This window comes from Hippopotamus amphibius, chromosome 7, assembly GCF_030028045.1.
Source record: "Hippopotamus amphibius kiboko isolate mHipAmp2 chromosome 7, mHipAmp2.hap2, whole genome shotgun sequence".
Classification (NCBI taxonomy): domain Eukaryota; kingdom Metazoa; phylum Chordata; class Mammalia; order Artiodactyla; family Hippopotamidae; genus Hippopotamus; species Hippopotamus amphibius.
The window spans coordinates 38,668,821-38,684,721 of NC_080192.1; the positions used below are offsets into that span (position 1 = coordinate 38,668,821).

The 15,901-nt window shown below is 33.9% G+C and overlaps 1 protein-coding gene across 10 annotated transcripts in view; it reads left to right on the forward strand.

Moving 5' to 3' along the window:
* PPP1R12A (protein phosphatase 1 regulatory subunit 12A) overlaps positions 1-15,901 on the forward strand; it is a 142,953-nt gene that overhangs the window by 110,455 nt on the left and 16,597 nt on the right. For all 10 annotated transcript variants that reach the window (XR_009054579.1, XM_057740665.1, XM_057740663.1 and 7 more), the window contains 5 exons: positions 2,945-3,035; positions 4,785-4,985; positions 5,229-5,397; positions 7,152-7,273; positions 10,505-10,570. Coding sequence is in view for 9 of the 10 variants with exons in the window: in XM_057740665.1 (XP_057596648.1) it covers positions 2,945-3,035; positions 4,785-4,985; positions 5,229-5,397; positions 7,152-7,273; positions 10,505-10,570 (649 nt within the window). In the remaining variant the exon portion in view is untranslated. The remainder of the gene's footprint in view (positions 1-2,944; positions 3,036-4,784; positions 4,986-5,228; positions 5,398-7,151; positions 7,274-10,504; positions 10,571-15,901) is intronic.

The window sequence follows — 15,901 nt, forward strand, 5'->3', positions numbered from 1 at the left end:
CCAGTAAATGTCAGGGAAATAAATAATATATAGAAAATTGCTTTTACTGAGGAAAAAAAAAAAACCTTAATTTAAAAATAACCTTTGGGGGCTTCCTAGGTGGTGCAGTGGTTAAGAATCCGCCTGCCAATGCAGGGGACATGGGTTCGATCCCTGCTCCAGGAAGACCCCACATGCCGCAGAGCAACTAAGCCCGTGTGCCACAACTGTTGAGCCTGCGCTTTAGAGCCCATGCTCCGCAACAAAAGAAGCCACGGCCATGAGGAGCCCGCGCACCACAACGAAGAGTAGCCCTCACTCACCACAACTAAAGAAAGCCTGCACACAGCAAAAAAGACCCAACACAGCCAATAAAGTAAAATAAAATAAATAAATAAATAATGACAAATTTAAAAAATAAATAAATGTAAAATGTTTAAAAAAATTAAAAAAATAAAAATAAAAATAACCTTTGGATTGTTCAGAAAATAGTGGGCAATCTAAAACTAGTAAGTAAAATTATATACCCTATATAGTTATAGGAAAGAAACCAGTATGACAGTATGACATAGTAATGATTAGGGCAGCAATGGAAATTGGTATATTCTGCCATCTTTTTGATGGTCAGCTCTTTGGAATTAAAAACACATTAAAATATGAATTATTTGTATACTCTGCATCTTGTTCTTAGAGGTCTGCTCTGTATAGACACCTCAAGGGAGGAGAAAGGAACTGAATATCAGATGGTGACTATCAAATATATAGGAAATATATTGTGCATTACAAATTGATAGGCTAGGTTTTTATGCTAATTTGGAGCTCGTTTGTATGGAAATTTTAAATGAAGATTTTATAAGTCTTTCAGGTAGTAATTTTTATGCTCCTAACCTGCATATGTTAAAATAGATATGATAAATAGATTTATTAACTTTCATGGCAGCTTGAAAGTATTGAAAAAGAATCTAGGCTTCTTGGGAGAGAGTATGATGGTTGATAGTGCTATTTGCCATGGGGATAAAGGGGCATAGTGGCAATGCAAATTTCCCTAAACTTAATTCAATTTAAGCTAAATATGAAAACTTTGACTGTAGATAGTGGGAATCAGAATTCAATCTTTTGTGTCCATTTGTACTTTCAGAGCAGCTCATGAAATGCTGAAGTGATACATGCAGCTGTTTAGGCTGCTATAAATTTTAGCTAAACTAGATTTGCTATCACATTTAGGTTTCACCTCTTTCTGTTTTTTTTTTTCCTCATCTGGTGGAAGTCCAAAAGGCAACATATTGCATAGGGCCAGTAGGTACATAAATGAGTTTTAAATGAATGGATGAAAAAAATAGCCTTTGTGCTGTAAGCACTCCTGCAAGTTTCAGTTAGACTGCCATATCCCTCCCTCTCGCGACCTGAATTTGCAAGTGAGTCCCAGTCGCCCTCTTTTACCCCCTCTTGTTTGGGTGGGGAACCAACACCTGAGAGCAGCCCACGCGCAAGGAGGGGACCAAAACCAGAACTGATCCCCAAGGACTGCAGGACCAAAGAAGAGAAAGGGAAACAGCCATGGGAGGAACAGATTTAATACCCACAATAGGCTTGATAGACCCTGTATCTGTGGATCACCTGAATAGACGAGTGTTTCTACAATAGGGGTTGTAGTCTTAGGGGGCAGCTGTGCACTGTGGGGGCAAATACACGCAGGACTGATACCAGATCACAGTCTGAGCTCTCCACAGTCCTCCCCACAGCAGGTGCAGGGACCTACCTAGAAGTATTGGAGAACTTCCTGGTATGTGTGACTTGTTCCTGGTTTTATGTATTTGTTAGTTTAATCTGTAGTGTATATATTTGTATGTGGCTGTGTTTAAAAAAGAAGAGAAAAGAAAAAAATAGCCTTTGGACCATAGTTTACAGACTAATATTTCACAAAACACTTTTACATATTTGATAGATGTACCGCAAAAGAAAAAAAAAAGTTTTTCCTGCTTAAATGATCTTGGAAAATGCTGAGTTAAACACAGTTAAATGAGTTTCTTCCCTCAGTCCTCTTCAGACCCTTTAATATGTTATTTTCTTGGAGAAGGTTAGAATGTATAGTATTTTCCACATTTATATAATCAACCTCTACAACAAACAATACAAAAATTGTATTCCAGAATTAATGTTTCTTAAACTCTAATAACAGATTTATTGGTTATCCTCTTTTTTGTCCCAGAAAATCACTGGAGTTGTATAAAAGAGAAAGTATCTGTTATAGCTGAATAAAAACCTTAAAACTCAAGAGAATTGATATATTGCAGAATAGAAGTAATAAAACAGTGGGAGAAAGAGGAATATCAAGCTTTTGAACGTGTATAAAAACACTTGAATTTTTAGAGAACTCAAAAACATCATTAGTAAATACACAATGACAAGAATGCAGTGAGTGCTGCTTCCTCACTAGTCATTCCATATCCTGAATATTACATTCAGTTCTAACAATTTTACCATAAAAAGACATTGACAGTCGAGACTTTAGCTGTATAACATCACATACCATCTAGGATGGTGTTGCAGGGAATCAAGAAAGGAGCTAAGTTACATAGTTTAAAAAAAAAACAAAACACCTGTGGTTAGGAAGAACTTTAAAAATATATGGTTGGGGGGGACTCGAGGGAGGGTGGGGGGGGACTTGAGGGAGGGAGGGAATACCGGGATATGTGTATAAAAACAGATGATTGAACTTGGTGTACCCCCCCAAAAAAATAAATAAATAAAATTAAAATATATATATATGTTAATGTGAGTAGTTCCAATCTAAAAAACTATCAGGTTACATTGTTGAATTTCAGAGTGGGTTTAACCATTTTCTGAAGACTTTCTTAAAATCTGTTAAAACGCTCAACTTAAATGTTTCATTTATGCATGTTCATGTGTAATTACATTCACAGGTATTGTATCTCCAACTGACAATTTTTATTTATTACTATAGATCATACCTCACTCCTGTTAGAGATGAAGAGTCTGAATCCCAAAGAAAAGCAAGATCCAGACAAGCAAGACAGTCTAGAAGATCAACACAGGTATGTTTAATGTGTATAGTATATAAAAGTTCAAAATAAATTACTTTCCATTTTTCACATTTCTGTGAAAATATTTATGTCAATATATGATATGAGTAAATCTTAAAAGGTAAAAGTTGCTTTATTAATCCTACCATAACCTTTTTATGTGGCTATCCTGTTAATATTACATTTCATCTAATTAGCATATTCCTTTGTATCCCTGAGTATTTATTTTTCTATTCCTAATGTAGTGTCTGGCCCAAAGTATTTGGTAAGTGTTAAAAATGAATCATATATGATGTTTCATAATTATAATAGATCTTTTATATTATGTATATCAAAAAGCAAGTATGAGAACAATGTCACTCAGGCTAGTTATCATCTTCTTACCTCTTCCTTGCCATTCAGTCTCCTATATGTCTTTGTGTCTTTCCTTTCCTACAGTTGGGGGGCTCCAAAGTCCAGATTCAACTGTTTGATCCTTACCATTACTTATATTTCAAGTTAAACTATGTATTTGCTAGGATCTTAACATATTTTTTCTGTCTTTGCACCTTTACTTCTTTTTTTCTTTTATTTTTTTTTTAATTAGTCCTCATGCCATCTTTAACATATATGTCTTAGGTCTGATTGCTACGTTACATTTAAACAAGCTTGTGTAACTTTCAAAGCTTTTTTATATACATTTTCTCTTTCTGGCTTCTAACAGATGCTATACAAAGTAGAATAATGAAGTGCTGATCTTAAATATCTGCTAATATGTGTTTTTTTCTTTTGAGAACTTTTATTGAGGTATAATTGATGTACAATAAACTGCATATATTTAAAGTGTACAATTTGATTTTTTTTTTTCTTATTAGTAATGTATATGTGGCAATCCCAATCTCCCAATTCATCCCACCGCAATGCCCCGCCACTTCCCCCCTTGGTGTCTATATGTTCGTTCTCTACATCTGTATCTCTATTTCTGCCTTGCAAACCGGATGATCTGTACCATTTTTCTACATTCTGCATATGTGCATTAATATACAATATTTGTTTTTCTCTTTTCTCTGACTTCATTCTGTATGACATCTCTGGGTCCATCCATATCTCTACAGATGTCCCAGTTTTGTTCCTTTTTACGGCTAACTAATATTCCATTGTTTATATGTACCACATCTTCTTTATCCATTCATCTGTTGATGGTCATTTAGGTTCCATGACCTGGCTACTGTAAATAGTGCTGCAGTGAACATTGGGGTACATGTTTCTTTTTGGGTTATGGTTTTCTCTGGGTATATGCCCAGTAGTGGAATTGCTGGTACCTTTACTTCTTTAAATCCAACCTATTCTTTTCAAGACTTAACCTTCAAAAATTACTTCTTTACTGAAATCTCTTCTGTGTGCATATACATATATAAAAACATAAATACATATAAACTTAATGTATAAATAATACAAATATTGGCTTTTCCTTCTTTCTCTGAACTTCTTGGGAATATTTACATTCATATGGTCAGTTCCTGTGCTATTTTGTTAATTTCTTGACCGTAGAGACAATTTCTTTTTTATTTCTTTCCCAGTACCTATTGTGCTTGCTCATGATGATTCTTCGTAGAATGAATGTGACTTGCTAAGTAGAAACTCTGTTTCAACTTGCAAACCAATTCCAAACATGCCTATCTGACTTTTAATACATTCATATGTAATGTATCTACTTATAAAATATTTTTTGAAATGAGCCTTAATACCTCTCATTATTAAATTTATCTTTTTTACGTGCAGGGGGTGACATTGACTGATCTTCAGGAAGCTGAAAAAACGATAGGAAGGAGTCGTTCTACCCGAACCAGAGAACAAGAAAATGAAGAAAAAGAAAAAGAGGAAAAAGAAAAGCAGGATAAAGAGAAGCAAGAAGAAAAGAAGGAATCAGAAACATCTAGAGAAGATGAATATAAACAAAAGTACTCTAGAACATATGATGAGGTAATAGTATACCAACAGCACAGCTAGGTCAAGTGGCACAGATAATTCTTGTGATTCTGAAAATGCAGGAGATTTATATACTAACAAACCATATACAAAATACTCATAAGGATTTTAACTGGAAGTCTGAATTATTTGGACATGATTAGAACATAGCTTTTCCTTTGAAATGAATGTAAGTGTTTTATATGTTTTTATCTGTGTTTAGTATTTCATATGGGTATTAATTTTAATGTTTCACAGATGTATCAACGCTACAGACCAGTATCAACTTCAAGTTCTACCACTCCATCCTCTTCACTTTCTACCATGAGCAGTTCACTCTATGCTTCAAGTCAACTAAACAGGCCAAATAGTCTTGTTGGTATAACTTCTGCTTACTCCCGAGGATTAACAAAGGAAAATGAAAGAGGTAAGAAGAACCAAATTTTGAAAACGCTTTGTTTCCTTCAGATAATTCTTTGAGTTGGTTTTTCCTAATCGGTAGTTTAACAGAAAAGAAACAACATCCTAAACTGGGACTCATTCTGCCTAACCAGAAAAAATGTGATGGTTGAGAATAAGAAAAGTAGAAAATAAAAACAGAAAATTGTATGGTCTGGCATTGATACATATATCTTTATTGCCTTCAAAAATCTTTATGTCCATCAACATAGAAAAGTTAATATTGGAAAAACTGGTGGGGTAATTATTTCTAGGAGCAGTTTATTAATGTTTCATGTCATTTCTTGCATATTATTTAGATATCTTTTTACTTTTTTGTGAAATTGTTTTAAACAAAAATCATTTAACATATGTCCTTGCCAAGAAACCTTATTTTTATGCTTATTTCTTGAGAAATAGATTTTTTTCAGCTGTATACTGGCATATCGATGCTATTAACATTTCCTGTTATTTCATATCAAGTTCCTATGTGAACACTAATTAACTCCTCCTTTAAATAAGAGGTGGATACTAAATAAAGTTATTCCTAATTGTAGGTATTTTATATTTTAAAAGCAAAATCTCACAGTATTAGTCATAACAATATCAGTAATCATGTAGAAATAAACTTCATAAAATTAAATTTTTTTAAATTTCCAGCCAGCTTTTCTTTTGTTGGTCATTGAGATATTTCAGTTCTTTAAACCACTAAGTGTAAGGCCCATATACTGTTCGTAAAAATTTTGAGCCAACATTTAAAATTAGGGACATTTGCATAAAAGTTCCAATTTCTGCCTTCTGTTGAGAAGTTGGAAGATGTGGCAAAACCGGGTCTGAATTCTCACATGTCAACCATTGATTAGAGCCAGGTAGTAGCAGCCCCACCCCTACCCCTCTGAAGTAGTGCCCTCCTGGCCCATTTTACCCATTTATATAACCTGGATGGCCACTTGTCAGTGTCGGCGTTTGAGACCTTTGCTCTAAACTAATTCTAAAAACAACTTTAAAACCCCTCTTTAGGGTTCCTTTTGCTTCTTTTTCTTCACAGTAAGGAGACAGTGGCACAAGGAGCCTTTTAAAAATCATTTCTAACATTACTTTGTTCCACGTATGTCTGCTTTTTAAAGCATATTCAGAGGCCTTAATATTCTTCGAGTATGTAAGTCTGAAGCTATTTTAACTATCCCAGGAAGGGAACAAATTTAAAGACTTAACATTTGTTTACGTTGATCTGTTTTTAATAAAATACGAATTTTTTCCAGAAAAAAAAAGTTTGCTCTTAAATACTAATAGAAAATTCAATGAATACTGTATTTATTCTACTGCTGAATGAGCACTGGGAATGGTAGAAGCAAAAACTGATATAATACTTGTCTTCCTGGTTATAATACCTATCTTCCTGTCAGACGTTAATGACTGGGGTCCCATTCTCTTCATAGGATTCAATTACTTTCTGTTCAGCAGATATTATTAAGTGTGCCTTTCGAGCAAAATTTTTGTTTTAGGTACTAGATAAATGAAGTAATTAAAATTAACTCTTATCTTGATTCTCTCTAACAGGAGATACAGATACACGTTTAAACCAGGTGTCACGGAGGCACTGAGGGGGCAAAAATTATTTCTGATTAGAGAATTTTAGAAGGCTTCATAAAGGAGGTTGACTTAGAATTATTTTCACGTTTACATTGCAAAATACTATCAAAGATACATTGCTGCCATATGATTAATTTTAATCCTTAACAGAGGGAGAAAAGAGAGAAGAAGAAAAAGAGGGAGAAGATAAATCACAACCTAAATCAATCAGAGAGCGACGGCGACCAAGAGAGAAAAGAAGATCTACAGGAGTTTCATTTTGGACACAAGATGTAAGAACCTATTAAAATATAACTACTTAGGATAAGTAGTTATAAAATAGCATGCATATAGTAGTTTTAAGATAGTATGCCTAATCTTTCCAAGAGTGTACACTAATAATTTCTTATATGCCTCAGATTATATATTCTTTAAAATATATAATGATCTTTAGATCTTTAGATCATCACTATGTGTTTGAGCTGACTTATTAAATCAGAAGAGTTCTTTATAAGAATAAACAACTACTTGGATTTCTGGTATTAAAAGCAAGAATATTCTCCCAGTATTGGAATAAATATAATAATGGCTGCAGCTCAGGCTTCAGATGTTGATTATTATATAATGGCTAAACTCATTTATCTTAGCAGTTCTTAAAAGAAAGATGATTTACATTTAATCCCATTTTTGTGAATATGATTATGATACACATAAGAATTATTTCCATCTCAAGTGATGCTGGATAGATGCAGTGCTTTACTTATCAAATTATAACAATCCTATACATTTTAATTTTTTTTCTTGATCCCTGATTGTATGCCTGACATTGCTATTCTTATGCAGGAGAAAGAAGAGCTGTGGGTAACAGGGTTAATGTGAAATTTATACTGTTTCAATACAACATATATCTACAGAAAGGCAAAGATAATTTGGTTTGGGGGAGATTATTTTTTTAGCCAGTTAATTTTTTTTTCTTTTCATTTACAAATTTTTTTAATACAGAAAAGCTCAAACATAAAAAGGTATATGACCCCACCCCAGGTATTCATTGTTTAAGCTATATCCCTACCACTTTCCCAACTCCCATATTATTTTGAAGAAAATCTTAGTAATATCATTTTATATATAAAAATTTCAGTATATGTTTTTAAGAAATATTTTTAAGAAATAAAGACTCCTTTTTAAAAAATATTAAAATCTTATTTTTTTTTTCTTTTTTCTTTTCCCCGCGGCCCCCCCCCCCCCCCCCACCCTCCCTGTCCCAGTCCTCTAAGGCATCTTCCGTCCTCGAGTTGAACTCCCTTCGTTATACAACAACTTCCCACTGGCTATCTATTTTACAGTTGGTAGTATATATATATTAAAATCTTATTTTTTAAAAATAAAAGTAGTCACAATATTGTTATCACATAAGTGATCACAATACCATGATAATGTTTATTTTTAATAAATTGACAGTAAGTCCTTAATATTAAATATCCAGTCAGTTTTAATGTCCTGTTGACTCATATTGCCATAAATTGTTTGTTGTAAATTTTTTTTCTTTTTTTTTTTTTTTAGGCTTTGCCAGGTCTTAGTTGCAGCATGCATTCAGGATCTAGTTCCCCATCCAGGGATCAAACCCAGGCTCCTTGCATTGGGAGCACAGAGTCTTACCCACTGGATCACCAGGGAGAAGTCCCTGTTGTAATTTTATACTTTGCTGATTTGAGTAGGATCCAAATAAGGACCATACATTATAATTAGCTGTGTCTTTAAAGTCTCTTTTAATCAGTTACATCCTCCATCTCTTTTTTTCTTACAATTATTCTTAAATGAACTGGGTTATATCCCTGAAATGTTTAACACATTAATGTAGTTTTTTTATGTTTCCTATAAATTGGCAGTATGCGGTAGAGAAATGATCAGATTTTGGTTCAGATTTTTCTTGGCAGGGTGTTTTGTCCTCCCATCAGGAAGTGTATCATGTCTGGTTGATTGCCGAGTAACATTTTAATAATAGTAAAACAAAACCTTACAGTCTTATTAGCCCCTTAACATAGTAACTGCTACTACTTAAAAATTATCTCGTCTTTTTAGTAACTTGTATGTATTAGAGCTTTAATAGGCAAAGCTTTATTTATTATATAGTATTTGTTTTTCCCCAATTTTATTTACATCAGCTCTCCCTTCAAAACTTCACTTTCTGAAGTCATGCACTTAACCAGCATTATAAAGATTCTTCCTGAGGTCCTTATGGGCAGTACTCATCTTTTTAATTTCAGGTTACATTGCATTGTGTTCTAATCAACCATCAGCACAAATCTCCTTTCTTTTTCATAGCCACATGATTGAACCTATATCAGACAATATACAAAAAAGAATCAAAGGCTCTGTCAAAAAAGGGGTAGTGTGTAGTTAGGCAAGTTTTTACTCTGTTATATTATTAGGTTTCCTTTTTTTTTTTTTCTTAGTTACTATTTTTCAGGACCTCTGAGCCTCCCCACTTTTTCAATTTCCAATTCTTGTGCTCTTCCATGAAACAGTAACACATAAAGACAGTCAGTTCATGTTGTGGAATTAATACATTTATGTTAATAAATAATACTGGCAGTAGCAGCATTGATTTCTCCTGTTCATTTAGTAACTTCACATATTTTTGCTGGGTACCACATGATAGGTTGTACAAAGATCCTCTGTAATCCTTATGACAATTCTGTAAGGTGTTTGTCCCCACTTTATGGATAAGGTAACTATGGTTCAAATTTTTTTTTTTTAATAAATTTAACCTAAGTAAATTTATTAAAAGCTGAAAATAGCTGTACTGGTGCGAAATAAGATGATTTAGTTTTAAAGCCTGTGGTATTTTTACAGTTAGCCTGAGCCAGATATGTTTGATTGCAAATTTCCCTTCTCTTTCAGTCCTTTAAGATTTGTTGAGATGTTCAAGCCTTCTAGTAGAACTTTCCCATTATCTGGGAGTCTAGGTTTTTAGCCTACTGAGACCTTTGTTTTCTATTTGGTATGCTGTAAATTCCCCCAAAATTTCTAGATAGCTGAACGACCTAAATATAATAGGACTGTTGTATAAATCTTGCCATGCTTATAGAATAGAGCTTTTCTTACTCAGTGAGTTTCCTATTTTTGCTACCTCATTACAGTTGAGCAGCTAAATAGTGTCTATATTGACTATTAAAGTACATGCAGTAACATTACAATATAAAATTGAGTATCACCTTTTTCATGCTAAGCTTCCCGCTTCCTCATCCCCAGTGTGAATATGTTTCCTAAATCAGAATATTAGGTAGATGGTCTTCCTTCACCATATATGCTAACCTACTTAGATTGTACCATGCAGACAAAAATGGGCTTCCACTAAATAAGGTTAAAAAATTCACACTTAAAAACCAGTTTTCCTTTTGATCCATTTCCTGTTAGGTTTTTCTCAAGAGTCTTTTTAAAGTAGAAAAGCCCTAATGTATTTAAATATTAACCATTTGAAATTTATCTTTACTTTTCTAAAATAAATTAACAATCTGTTTTAGAGTGATGAAAATGAACAAGAACAACAATCAGATACAGAAGAGGGATCCAATAAGAAAGAAACTCAGGTAAATAGCATTATTTTTTGTATTTAGAGGTATTCTATTTTTTAAGAGTTACTTTTTACTCTTGTTTATATTTATTCATGTAAGACAGTTCCTGCACACTGTACCTGCATGCTGAGGATAGACCATCAGTGGTTTTCTGAAATTGGGCATGAAGGGACTGGAAAGGGGCACAAAGAGTATTTTAGAGACATTGGAATGTTCTAGATCTTGATTGTAGAGGTATTTTTTTGGATATATACAACTGTCAAAACTCATCAAACTGTATACTCTAAGTGAATGTAGTTTATTGTATGTAAATTAACCTTCAAAGTTGAAAAGGAAAAACAGAGGAGAGAATACAGGTTTCCACTGCTATCCAAAAGTAGGAGTGTTCCATAATCTTCTGTAAGCCACATAAAGTGAAGAGAGGATTACCTTAGGATACATCTTGCTACCAGATGCACGAGGTAAACTGAGGTGCTTACAGACACAAGTCCAAACCTGTGGCAGCTTAAACTGAGTGTAGTTCCCAGGGAAGGAGTTTGACGGTGCCTGTCTTGCTGCTGAGGGTGTGCTGCCTCTGTAATGGCTCGCTACAAAACATGTTGAGTGCTGTTTTCACTTTTTGCCTTTTTTTGTGAGTTATTTGTAGTGAGGTGGACGGACCTAGAATCTGTCATACAGAGCAAAGTAAGCCAGGAAGAGAAAAATACCGTATGCTAACCCATATGTATGGAATCTAAAAAAATAGTACTGATGAACCCAGTGACAGGGCAAGAATAAAGATGCAGATGTAGAGAACCGACTTGAGGACACAGGGTGGGGGGCGAAGCAGAAACTGGGATGAAGTGAGAGAGTAGCATTGACATATATACACTACCAAATGTAAAATAAATAGCTAGTGGGAAGCTTTTGCATAACACAGGGAGATCAACTTGATGATTGGTGATGACTTAGGGGAGTGGGAAGGAGTCGCGGGAGGGAGGGGACATGGGGATATATGTATAAATACAGCTGATTCACTTTGTTGTACAGCAGAAACTGGCACAACAGTGTAAAGCAATTATACTCCAATAAAGAGCTTAAAAATTTTTTTAATTAAAAAACAAAAGGCAAAGTGGCATAAGTGAACTTTTGAAGAGCAGGGGCTACCTGTAATATCTTTGATGAAAGAAAAGTATCTACAGATTATCCAGAAGTAGTGCATACCTGGCCAGATCCAGATTTTAGTTTTGTAGCTGGCAGGGTTATATTCTGGAGAAGATCATGAGTCATTTTAACTTTCTTTACATTTGTTTAGAAATTTAGTGTCTCTTAAAGACTTTTACATTCATTATCACAACTGATCTTCCCAACAGTCTTCAGAAAAAGCTATCCCTCCCCCCATCCCCCTCAGTACTGATGAAGAAACTAAGGCAAGTTTGAATGACAAGGTTGCATAGCTAGCAAATGATGAAAGTTTCTTCCCACACATTTTTCCCCCTCTGTTCCCTATTGTTTGGCTGTGCACAAAGCTGACATACTTAGAAGAGCTCTATTCAGTAGGGGTAGATCTGTACAACATGAGTTAGTCTTAATGTTTTAAACTCAGCACTGCCTAGCCTGAAATGGCATTCTGATCATATTTTCTTCGTTTTGACTTGGTGTTCCTGCATAAAGCTGTTAAAACTACTTTTAGTCACAGGGATCTATAATAACGTGAAGTGACCAGAAGTTGGTTCCCTATGCTAGGTGACTGCAGACATTATTCTTAGGACCTGTTTTGACCCAAAATTACTTTTATTTTATCTTTAGGTAGCCAGACAGATTGAGGAATTAATTACGTCCAAGGGTAAATTATTTGCAGAACAAAAGTTTTGTCATTTTTAAACCCTTTGCCTATCTATTGTCAGCACTCCCCCATTTCACCTATATCTCTTGTTTATTATATTCTGTAAATTTGTCCATCATCTTCCTTGCCCAGTGGTACCCTGTGAATTCCCATCTTTCAAGGAAAAACAATGGACAGGTTAACAAGAGCAAGGGAATTAGTAAACCATCTCCAGCTGACATTTCTGACTGCCATATCACACAGATACCTCATCTCACCAGGCTGGGATAGGAGGGGAAAGATTTTGTGGCTTCCAAAGTTATGATTTTGAAGCATATTGATATATGTTGTATTAAAGTTTTACTGTTAAAATTATACATGAGATACATTAAGGTTGAGTAGAATATTGTTTCTGTGAAGAAAATTTTTCTTAGTTCCAAACAATTTTAAATAGTTTTTGTTCATTTTAAATAGAGGATTGTTTAGATCTTACTTTGTGCTAACGTTCTTTAGTTACAAGTAACACAAAACCCAGCTTAAACTGGATTAAAAAAAAAGACAACTTATTGTACTTCAGTTATATTACACAACCCTGTATGTCAGACAAGGCCCACCACTGAGATATTGCAGCCATTTTGCTGCTAATGTGGGCTATATACCATCTCATTTAAACTTAATGACTGCTGTACCATGAGGAGAAGGAAGAATGGAGGTTAAGACACTAACCCATAGTGTCTTCTACAATAGACTAGAAAAGTGCTTCCACCAAAGAAATGTTGCTCTCTTATGAAAATTTGTAGCATCAGCCCTTATTTTTCTGTGAAAAAGTATAAGCAACACAGTTCTTTGGTACATTTTCTGAAATAGTGTTATCATTACCTCAAAAGTGTGTTTGATAACAAAACTTGTATTCATTTTATAGAATCCAGGTTCACCAAATTGAAAAATGGCTTTGTAGCATATACTTTTTTGCTTCAAAGAAAAGTAAATTTTAAGTTGCCAAAAAGTTGTTAAAATTTTTGAATTACCTATGAAGCTAGCTTCAGGATATAAATTAAAAGAAAATTAAGATAAAATCTGATCACAGAAAATTTGAATTACTTTATCATAATATGGTCCATTATTTCTAAAAATGGGGCTTCTGGGACTTCCTTGTTGGTGCAGTGGTCAAGAATCTGCCTGCCAACGCAGGGGGCACAAGTTCAATCCCTGGTCCGGGAAGATCCCACATGCTGCAGAGCAACTAAGCCCACGCATCACAGCTACTGAGCCTGTACTCTAGAGCCCACGAGCTGCAACTACTAAAGCCCGCATGCCTAGAGCCCATGCTCCACAACGAAGAGTAGCCCCCACTCTGCAGCTAGAGAAAGCCCACATGCAGCAATGAAGATCCAATGCAGCCTAAATAAATAAATAAATAATTTTTTAAAAGTTATAAAAAAGATGGGGCTTCTATTGCTTGGGTTATAATTTGCTTTTATTAAACTCTTGGATGATAAAACTTTTACCAGGCAAAGAACATTAGTAGTAAATCAAAAATTTAAATAGGACAGATACCAAGGCAAGAAACTATAAAGAAAAGATTAGCAGATTGGATTATTTAAACATGTAAAGCTAGAAAATGGGGGGAAAAAAAACACCCTTATTAAAATTGAGACACATTTGCTCAGTTAAAAGTAAATAAGCTGGGGGAGTCGAGGGAGGGAGGGAATACGGGGATTTGTGTATAAAAACATGATTGAACCTGGTGTACCCCCCCCCAAAAAAATATAATAAAAAAAAAAAGATGATTGAACTTGGTGTACCCCCCCCCCCCAAAAATAAATAAATAAAATGAAATTTTTTAAAAAAAGTAAATAAGCTTAGCCTTCTTTTGTAACATTTACAAGATTAATATTTGTACTATTTAAAAGACACAATAAAAAAATAAGTGGAGACAGAGTCCATGAAATTTACAAATGTTACGAAAGAAGAAATATAAATGGCCAGTAAGCTTAAAATGAATTTACTCTCCTTAATAACCAAAGACATAACAATTAATACAAAGTGAAATTGGCGAAGGTTAATAATGCTCAGGTTTGTCATGATTAGTATTGAAATAGGCATTTTCATATAAGATTTTGGGATTATAATAAATTCGTTTTCTTGGGAGATCAGTTTAGCAATACAAATCTGAAGCCTTGAAAAAATGTTCACGCCTTTTAGCTTAGCAGTTCCACTTTGAGAAATTTATTCCCAATGAAATGACTTAAGTGTGCAAAGATAAGTCTGAAGTGTTAATATCAGCATGGCTTGTGAAGCAAGATATTGAAAACATCCTAAATGTCTTTTAGTTGGGAATATATTAAACTGCATTTGCATGGATAGATATTTTATGTGTTCACAGATACGTACACAGAAAAGATTAACTGTGGTCATCTAGGGCATTTGAGAGGTGGGGAATTATAGAGGAATTTTTTATACTGTGGTGTTTTATATGAGCTTATGGTACTGTAATCAGAAAAACTTAAAGGGTATTTTTACTCTGGAAAAATGATTTTAAAACACAGGGAGCCGCAAGGACATTATGCTAAGTGAAATAAGTGGGTCACAAGAAACACATACTGTATGATTCCACTTATATGAGGTACCTAAAAAGTATTTAAACTTATGGGTAACAGAAGGTAGAATCGTGGTTGCCAGGAACTAGAGGTAGGAGGATATGTGGGGCTTTGTTTAATGGGTATAAAATTACAGTTTTGCAAGATGAAAACGATTCTAGAGAGCTGTTGTACAAGTGTGAATATAGTCAGCACTACTGAACTATACTTTTAAAAGTGGCTTAGATGATATATTTTGTTTTATGTGCTTTTTACTATAATTTTTAAAGTATAAAACATAACCAATTATAGCACCATGATTTTTAAAGATGAAAAAATAGAATTTGAATGATTTTTGTGACTACTTGAAATTTTTATTTATTCTTAAAGTTTAAATCAGTGAACCAGAGCGCAGACTGTGAGGTGAGATGTGATGTTTTCATTTGATATGTATGCATTTTATTTCACACAGGGCTATTTTCCTGAATTTGAGTAAATAAAGTCTTTTGTTTGTTTCTGCTCTTTTTTTACCTTGAGGTATAATTGACATGTAACATTAGTTACACTGTATAAAGTTGTTATTTAGTATTTGTATGTTGTGGAATAATTAGCACAATATGTTTAGTTAACATCCATCACCACACATAAGTACAAATTTTTTTTCTTGTGATAAGAATTTTCAAAATCTACTCTTTTAACAATTTATGAATTTGAATGATATGCAAATTGAAATTTAACTTCAAAATTGTTAATTGTTATAAAACTAAATAAATCAATAAAGTAAAGCATTACATCAAAAAAAAGATAGGAAGCAAGTACAAAATTGGTTTTGCAAAGGAAACTTAAATAGACTTTAGTAAGACATTTTTAGTCTGAATGAAACTTCAGACAGTCCCAAAGGAACCCAGTAATTTCATAGTACATTCAAAGGTATATATAATGGGAAAATACAAATATCTAAAT